This window comes from Stegodyphus dumicola, chromosome 3 (genome assembly GCF_044657685.1).
Source record: "Stegodyphus dumicola isolate Sdum_Otavi_A_Nest chromosome 3, ASM4465768v1".
In the NCBI taxonomy this organism is placed as follows: domain Eukaryota; kingdom Metazoa; phylum Arthropoda; class Arachnida; order Araneae; family Eresidae; genus Stegodyphus; species Stegodyphus dumicola.
This window is the reverse complement of record NC_140770.1, coordinates 170,435,973-170,445,413: the sequence shown is the minus strand read 5'-3', so window position 1 is coordinate 170,445,413 and position 9,441 is coordinate 170,435,973. Positions and strand designations below refer to the sequence as shown.

Genomic DNA, 9,441 nt, shown 5'->3' with positions numbered 1-9,441 from the left:
GCATCATAGGAGGAGGCGGTCTTGGTGGCATCATCATCATAGGTGGCGGCATCATCATCATAGCAGGTGGCATCATAGGTCGCGCAGTTGTCATCATCATCATTCCTGGAGGCATCATTGCTGGAGGCATCATTCCTGGACGCATCATTGCTGGAGGCATCATAGGTGGTTGCATCATAGCTGCTGGCATAATATCAGGTGACATAACTGCTGAGGACATCATGTCGGACGGTATAGGCAAAATAATGTTTTTGAAACCTTTATTTTTATCATTAATTACTTCTTTTAACATCTTTGATTTGTGCTTTTTATACAGCATTTTCATTTGATACCGCTGCGTCTTCATCTTCATGTCGTGCAGTTTTGCTTTTATCTTCATATAGTTTCCTACAGTTTTTTCCCAAGGATTTACGTCCCCTGTATGCACCCTAAAAGCGAGAAAAAAATGTCATTTTCATTTATTTTGATTTAATTATTATTTATGTTTCTGCGAATATACAGATTCTTTCCGCATAGATTATGAGAAATTTTCAAACCAAAGTTCGAAAAAATTCCAGATTTTTTTTAATTTTGCAATCTTAGAATATTCTTATTTAAATGTACGAACGTATATGCATATATAAGTACATAGATGTGCGTACATATATGTATATACATATCTATGTAGATAATAGCATATTTATCTACTGACGTAATGTTTTTCGAAACATTGAAGATTAGAATTAAAAATTATTGCTTCAAAATATTTTGTTTTCATAAGGTGCATACAGAGAATGATTCAGAAGCCTCTAAAAATATCGCAAGCAGACAGTTTGTTTCATACCTTTCTTTGTACTTAAATATCAGCTATTTACTAATAATATTCATCACTGTATTCATCATCAAACATAGTATCTGAATTTCTCTTTCTGGGACGATCGTTTTCATATTCTTCGTACGATTCATCATGATCAAATGCACCAGGTGTTGCTCTCCATGTTTCAGGAGGTTGCCGAATTGCCACGTGTTCCGAATTGGCCCTTCCCATGGCAGGGGGTGGTGGTGGCATCATCATACCAGCTCCTGGCGGCATCATCATTCCTGGAGCAGGGGCAGCTGGCATCATTCCAGGCATCATTCCAGGCACCATTCCCGGTGCCACTCCTGGAGGTAAAAGACCCCCCACGGGAATCAAAATGGGTTTAAACTTCTCTTTCATCATCTCCTTAAACATATTAGATTTATGCTTCTTGTATAATGTTTTCATTTGGTATCGCTTAGTCTTCATTTTTTGCTCCATCATGTAGAGTTTCAGCTTCAAAAAATTGTCAATGGTTTTCTCCCAAGGCTTCAGTGAGTTCCCTGTATGCACCCTGTCGCAGAGAAAAAAATTAGTTAACCTATAATGATCATCAATAAATATTAGGGGATAGAAATGCTATGCATGTTAAAAATATGAGGTTCATATTCAGGCTAGGCTAATACCGTAGTAAGATCCTTAATTCAGATCTGATTCTTGGTAAATAATTTAACTTTAATTCAGGTGAAGTAGTACAAAAACATTTAAAGTGTGTGATCTTATGAATATTTAATTATAATTAAAGGAAATTCAAAACAAATTGACAATAAGATATGCATAATGTGAAAAATTCTGCACACTATAAAGCTGCAGATAGTAATTTTTCATCAACGGGAGGGACATGAGTTTATTCACGCTTTTTTTCTCCTTGACTTTGGGTGCATGCAGGCGATTTTCTTGTTAAATGTCCCTCCTCTTCTACTTTCAAGTAAACTGAAAATCCGTGGTAACATCAGCGTATCTTCACACACAAATAGATTAAAATGAACGCTGTGTCCGAAGCCGTTTTTGTTCAGTTTTCGTGTTCGATGATAAAATAAATTATACAAATATTTCAGCAAAACTTTCGTCTGCTGCTGCGTATTCTGCTTTCTTTATGCAAAATATAAAAAATGAAACCATGCAAAGCAGATGGATATGCAGTGATGTACTTATGACTAGTGTGTAAAGAGAGTAAAAGGATTCTGTATACTTTCAGATTATTTTGTCCTTTTGAAGAAGAGAAACGTTGCGTTTAATTTCTTGAAATAGTTAACGTTTTTTCCCTATTATACCAGGCAACCCAAATTTGATTTTTTGCCTAATTTTGTATTTTATATTTGTGCATGTCTCTATCGAAAATATTGCTATGGAAAATATAGAGTAATATTTTTCATAAAATAAAAAAGTCATATACTTTTCACTATCTGCGTTACTAAAATTAGAATGAGAAACAAATTTATGTTTATAATTAAACTGATAACTGATAAAAATAACTCACATTATTTTATGAATGTAAGCTAAAGTTACAGTTTAATTTTCTAAGTATAGTTTCTTTGTATATTGCTTTCTTATCAACCTAAATGCTTTACTTACTTTCTAGAAAGAGATTTTAAAAGAATTCTCCAAGAAATTAGTACCCAGAGCATTTAACTTTTCTCTTAAGTATACAAGAATTAGAAAACTTTCCTTATTCCTATGTAATTTTTCACGAAGTCGTACGATAAAATTAAATATATTGCAAATTATTCTAATATTCATCAAGATGTCAGTTATGGAGAATCTCTGAAATGAACCTCTCAAAAATATAAAAACGCTAAATAGTGTGAAGCGACCACCAAAATGAGATGATACAGTGTGATTGATGTACGAAATGGCAGCGGCGGCGTTCTCATTTTTGCATATATAGTACGGTTGCTACGATGACGTAAAAAAAAAATTGTTTTTTTTTTTTTTTTTTTTTTTTTTTTTTTTGTACCGTTGATGATAGACACATTTTCTAACTGCAAAATATTCTTAAAGCTAAAGCATTAGATTATGGTAGACGAGTTAATTTTTAAAAGTAGAAAATGTAAGTTTTAGCATAGCGTTTCCGTTGCAAAGTGCTAAGTCAAAAATAAATATTTTAAAATTTGGCTTACACACGGTTAGTTAAATATTTGTACTCGTGAAATCAATGAAAGAGTAGCGAAAATTTTACAGAAAATCTCTTCACTAAACGCTATTTTTTCCTTCTCTACGAAAAACTTTCGAATATATCACAAGACCATTATTTCTCATTAATGAGTTGTTCGACGTATAAAAGAAGGCTTCTGGTTTAAATTTTATAGTGATGCTCGAGCTTAGTACTAAGTACTTAATAATTTAAATGGTTATTTTTCAGAGCTGAATAAAAGGATCAATAGAAACAGAAATTTATTTTTATTGTAAGACTTGATGAAATTTTTGGACCCCTGTGTCTTACAAATTTTTTTAATGAAGTTAACATTTTTAACGAAGCTTTGAATTTATTAGTGTTGTAAGCTTTAAACTTTTTCATGACATTAAATTTTTTTTAATGATTTTTTTCGTAACGCATAATTTTCGAGCTATCAGAAAAGTACACTGTAATCTTTTACTTTATTTTTATTTATTAATTGAGAGCTAAATTTATATAGATTTTTTTCTTTTTATTGAGAGTTTCAGGCTGTGAAGGTTGCATAAAAGAATTATTCCCCGCCCTTTTTTTTCTGCTTTACTGTTGCCGCATGTTTGAAAGTAAAAAAAAATTATTTCTACCGTCAATTCAAAGAACGTTCTCAGTTAGAACTACGTATCTAATATCAACGGCTCAAAAGGACATCTGATTTCGATGTTTTCTGTCATAGTACCCCTAAATATAACTCTATCTTAATATTTAGCAACAGGTTTGGGGAGAAAGTATAAACAGAAAGAAGTTTGCTAACTAGGGCTGACAGTACAATAAAATTCTACAACATAAAACATGTTTATGGCAAGATACCCATCGTACATTAACTTTGTGCGACAATCTCGTTGTACATTTTACAATTATTTATATGTTCTTTTTCTAAAGTGATATTAAAAAAGTATTGTTGGCAAATTTTGAAATTTTATATAACTACACGCTTCCCCAATTTATCTCAGACAAATAGCTGAAATGTCCTAAGTTTTAAACACGAATGGTGAATTCAACTAAACAAACATATTTTGTTCTTCTGAACCCAACTTTCATCTCACTCTTCTTCTTATCGCAGATAGATATCTCCGTAGATGATTCTTATAGATAAATATGTTTTCTTCTTCGAAGATATGCTTTACCATAATTAATGAATTCAATCTTCTCCTTATCTTCTTTAAGAAGTATTACATCCTGTGGCTCTAATTCGTGTCTCTGCAGGCATAAAAAAATACATTCTTTAAACAAAACACAAGAAAATTTTTAACTTTTCTCGTAGATAAAATGTTTATTGATGGCAATGGAAACTTGTTGATCAGAGCATTCCGTGGATGCTACAGCATATTATTAAGTCCCAAATGTTGGATCCCTGCGTAAAATTACTCTGATTTTTTAATGTATGTTGCTCATTCAGCCAATCAGTGTGAATATATCAAGAGAAAAATCGTAGTCTTCCATCGAATCCAAAATTTTTATGTTTTCTATTTCGTCTTTCTTTTTCTTTTTCATCTCTTCCGAAGAATCCGAAGAATCTTTTAATCCTGGAAGACCGAAACCAGGGTAGCCAAATTTTGTTTTCATGAGGTCTTTGAAAGTCTTCGCTTTATATGTTTGATACTTCTTCTTCATTTCGTAACGTTTTGCTTTCATTTTCATTTCGTGCGCATAGGCTTTTGCCTTCATAAGTTTCTCGATCAAACTTGTTAAGGTGAAAAACTCCTCTGCCTGATCCATGATCCTATTTGAGAAAAAGATTGAGTTTTATGTTAATGATCCCTTCCCTTCAAATATTCAAACTATGCTAAACTATATAGATAGCTCCAGAATTTTTTACCTCCTCGGCTGATATTATTTTTAATGCAATCAAAGCTTAATTTCTAATATGAAAAGTTCTGGATCTGTAATACTTGGCAATCAGGAGCATTAATTTAAAAAGTAAATAGCAAATTTAGATATGTAAAATAATAGCAATCATTTGAGATTAGTTGAAAGAGCAGTCTTAGATTGGCGCAGTTTTTGAATAAAACTCTATGAACTAGCAGGCATAAATAATTTTTTTTCTTTTGAAGAATAGGAATCTCTATCACGTTGTTTTCGAAAACGATACAGCTTTATTTAAAATCTAAGCCAATCTAACACAGCTGTTTGGTTTAATATTAAATAAAATTTTATTAAAGCGTATTTCTTTTCCAAGCAGTAATAGTAATTTAAAACAATTATAGAAATTTTAAAAATATAATTTTAAATTAAAATAGACGAGAAAAATTTAGAAGCACTGTTTTGAAATAAAATTGCTTAAAACCTGTTTTTTACCTTTGAGATCCCGAATCAATGACACCTTCTCATTTTTTGTGACAAGAATTTGACAGATATATTACCGATTATGATCCACTGTTATGATAATTCATTACGTTTCTGAAGTTGAATATATTTTATTTTCCCTTCTTTGATGTTCTCATACGGCTTTAACCCTTTCCGGCACGCTACCTTTTAAAATCGGAGTTTTGATTTAAAAAAAAAAAAAAAAAAGGTAGGCCTAGAGGAGTGCACAAGTAAAATTAAAATTTTGTGAAGATAACACTTTGGCACACTGATTGAATAAAGCTTCGAAAAGAGTGCTGAAGCGAGCATTGTTGTCAATGAACTGACCGATGAGATACGGAGAAACAAAGAATACAAACTCTCAGTTGTCCTAGATTATCGGTGAGCCCGGTCTGGGCCCACCTAGGGTTCACCGTTTGATTTTAGGCAAGATTTCAAGGTAAAAATTTAAAACTAATATAGAATAAGGAGATTAGCATACAGTCAAAAAAATAACATAGAAATTTCTTTTCAAACAATTCCTTTTATACCCTAAAAAAATCTGGAAGATTTTTTTTGAAAAATGAGGGTCTTAAAAAACAAAGCATGGCTAAAATATATGAACTGGTTTGTGTTGAGCTGCTATCTTCTATAAATAAAGAAGGTTCAGAGCAACCTATACAAACCTATAAATCCTTTTTCATTCAATTTTTCTGTACGTACAGAAGGAAATTTTTAGGTGTGCCCAGACTGGACACATTGTGCCGCAGAGGGTTAAGAAACTCAGTGCTATTGTTCATCCAACTCTTTTCCCGCAGGCCCACCAGTGGCCGAACGGTTGAGTCGCTGAACTCTGGCGAACGTGCTGGCTGTATGGACGTTTTCGTGGTTCTCGAGTGCTTTGCCGTAATCAAATCCCTCTTCCCCATTAAACATTTTCTCTTTTTGCTAAACAATAATTAGCTTATTTCTATTTTTACGTTTTTCATGCATTGAAGGCTTATTCTATAGCATGCGTTCCTAATCGGGAGCTTTTGCTATTGGCAAAGACTTTTCTCATCTTGTGATTGATCAAATCTCTCAAGACGTTTTCCTCTTATGACAGATCGCATTCAGTTAAAAACTATGGTTGAACTGATAACTCTGGTTTTATTCTATTTTTCCAGTAGATTTCTTAAATATTCAACGCCCAAGTTAATTTCTTTTCAATTAATGAAACTTGAATTGTAAAATATCTTGTGTATGAGATATAAATTCTTGTGACATTTCCTTTTTTCTGTCTGTTTGATTTCCCGGAAAGCAAAAGTAAGATACATTTTTCTGAATGTTATCTCACCTTTTTTAACATAGTTACAGTTCATGCTTTTCATTGGAACATTTTAGAATAAATAATTAGGTTTTTCTCGCTTCAAGACAGCTTGCGCTAAACCAGGGTTTCTCACACTTTTTTCTAGTGGGGACACTTTCACCTAGTTCTTTAAAAAATTAGAATGTTAAAAATTGTTAAAAACGTTAATTAAAATTTCCTTAATGTTATAGTTATATAAATTAATTAAATTAATAGAAAGAAATATTGTATTTGTTTTCAGTATTTCAAGCCTGTTAGAGTTTGGAAAATCTTTACCTCTATGTAAAATTGAAATAAATATTGGTACTCACTATTGATGACATGGAGGAGTCCGCCGATTCTTGCACAGCTGTTCCATGTTGGTTGTACGCCGGTAAGCTTAAGTCGAAGATCGACAAATGCGTACATCAGATTAATTTCGGTCTTTTGTTTTCATTTTAGTTAGCGATGAAAAAAAAAAAAAAAATCTTTCTTCCACAAATACATAGCCGTAAAAGGAATTACAATTTTAAAGCCCTTTCTGCTTGAAATTTCATTCATTTCGTCATTAGCAGAGTCGTAGCTAGGGTTTTCAGCGCCCAGGGACAACTGAAGATTTCGCGCCCCCTACTGCTTGCCAAGGATGGAAAACATTTAATTCTAAAATGTCGTAACATCAGTTTGGTGCCCCTTGGATTCTGCACCCGGGAACAGATGTCCCCCTTGCCCCCTCTAGCTACGCCCCTGGTCATTAGAGAGTTCAATTAACTTTTTTTTTCCATCAATGACAATTTTTTATTTTCAGAATCGCAATGAAAAAGATCAAGAACCTATGAAAGTTTGTCATATACCCCTTTTCGTTATATACCACTTGGAAAATAAGTTTCAAATTGCGACCTCAGATTTTCGAAATGCGAACGTATTTCACTGCAAAATCCTTTTCCATTAACGATATAATTTTCTACTACAAACGAGTTTAAGGTTGGAAATGGTCACATTTCTTTGTTTTACATAACCAACCAAGAAGGCAAGTTTTCTCTTTAAACTCCTTTAATTTCTCATCAGCAGTGAGAACAGTCAAGAAATAACTTTGCAGACAGAGATTTACATAGTTCATTTAGTTTTGATAATATATTTATCCTCAGTTCATTAAATTTTGAGAAAGGTATGCCAGTGTACTTAATTACATATTATCAGCAAGAAAAGATGTAAAGTTTTTGTAATTTCGGTTACTAATAACAGGACATCTTTGCAAGTCTAGCAAGGCTGTGAGAGCAATCTTCGAGGACCACAGTTTGAGAACTTGGCACTTTCAACCCGAAAACATATTTCCGTCTGTATATTTCGTCTAAGTATAAGAAACATAATTAAGACACAATAACACGCCGAATAAATACTAATTCAGAAGTCAAACAACAAAAATCAGCGTTATACCTACAAAATTTTCACAGGACTAGTTTCGATGGTTTTACCGAACCATCATCTTCAGCTTCAAAACCGCAAATGAACAAGATAGGAAATAATGATTAGATAAGATAAGAAAGCCTGGACAAGAATAAGCAAGTGGCGTCATCTGTTGGCGAAACCAGAACTAAAACATAATTTCTCTAAAAGCCGAAGGCAAATTTGGATTGGAATTAGGATCGTTAACTAGAACAGAAAGATTTTTATGAATGTGAAATGCCTCTATAAAATCCAGTTCTCCAATGGAACATGTTTTTTGAATAATTTTGGCAGCAGAAAAATTGAAAGTGTGATTTTCGGACCAACAATGTTGAGCAACAGAAGACTTCTGTGTTTCCTTTTTTCTAACATATGCCTCATGTTCTTTGACGCGAAATTTTAAGGCTCTCCTAGTTTGGCCAATGTAAATTAAACCACACTGGCAAGGAATCCTATAAATACCCCAGGAATTCATATCCGGAATGGGGTCCTTGAGTATAGAAGTTGCAATTTTATTGATGGGAGAATAAACAACCCGAAAATTAAACTTCTGCAAAATATGTGCAACTTTATAGCTAATTGATGGAAAGAAGAACGCCTAAATTACGCCTGAAACGGCAAAAATTCCTGAATCATCTTGACTTTTTACTTAAATGTAAATGTAAAAAATTGATCCCTAATTTTATTCAAATCAATTCTAATCAAAAACCTTCGAGTCGCGTTTCAAGAATTCTGTTAAATTGCAAGCTTGCCTTACTTCGGTCCGTGATAAGGGATACACGTCAACAATTGTCCAAAATTGAACATGAACTCTATAAGCTTCATCTGGAACTCGCTAAATCATATCCAAAATTCACTGCCCTTGAACAAAAGTCTTGGTCTAGAACGGAGAATGCAGTTAACCTTCATAAAAACACCCTTGCAGTTAAATTCGAAAAACTTCTTTTACGGTCTTCCAGTTCAAGTAGTTCAAAAAATCTTCCCATTGTAAACATCAAGCCAGTAGTTAATATTTCTAATGTTAGTCTTTCAGAAGAACAAGAGAGAATTCTAAAATATAATTTTAACTTCTCACAAACCTGTAAACCCTCGATTCCAAAGATTTTGGCTCCTATCGAAAAAGCTTTCAAGTTCAGTAAAGTTTCAGATTCACAGAAAGAAATGATTAGGCATCTTATCGCTCATAATGTGAAATTCAATAATAAACCTTTGAAACCAAATCTAACTGCGAGAGAAAGAGCTACAATGCGCGAAATTCATTCTAACCCGGATATTATCATTTCAAAGGCTGACAAAGGTGGCCAGATAGTCGTCATGGATAAGAACACTTACATCGATGGTGTCACTAAACTCTTAAACGAAGGACCATATAATCCG

At 33.0% G+C, this 9,441-nt stretch overlaps 1 protein-coding gene across 1 annotated transcript in view; it reads right to left on the bottom strand.

Annotated features, from left to right (window-relative positions):
• Positions 1-838: 838 nt before the first annotated feature.
• LOC118192641 (uncharacterized) overlaps positions 839-9,441 on the bottom strand; it is a 64,257-nt gene continuing 55,654 nt past the window's right edge. Inside the window, exon 3 of the mRNA XM_085813609.1 lies at positions 839-1,352. Coding sequence (XP_085669735.1) covers positions 854-1,352 — 499 coding nt within the window. The 3' untranslated portion in view covers positions 839-853. The remainder of the gene's footprint in view (positions 1,353-9,441) is intronic.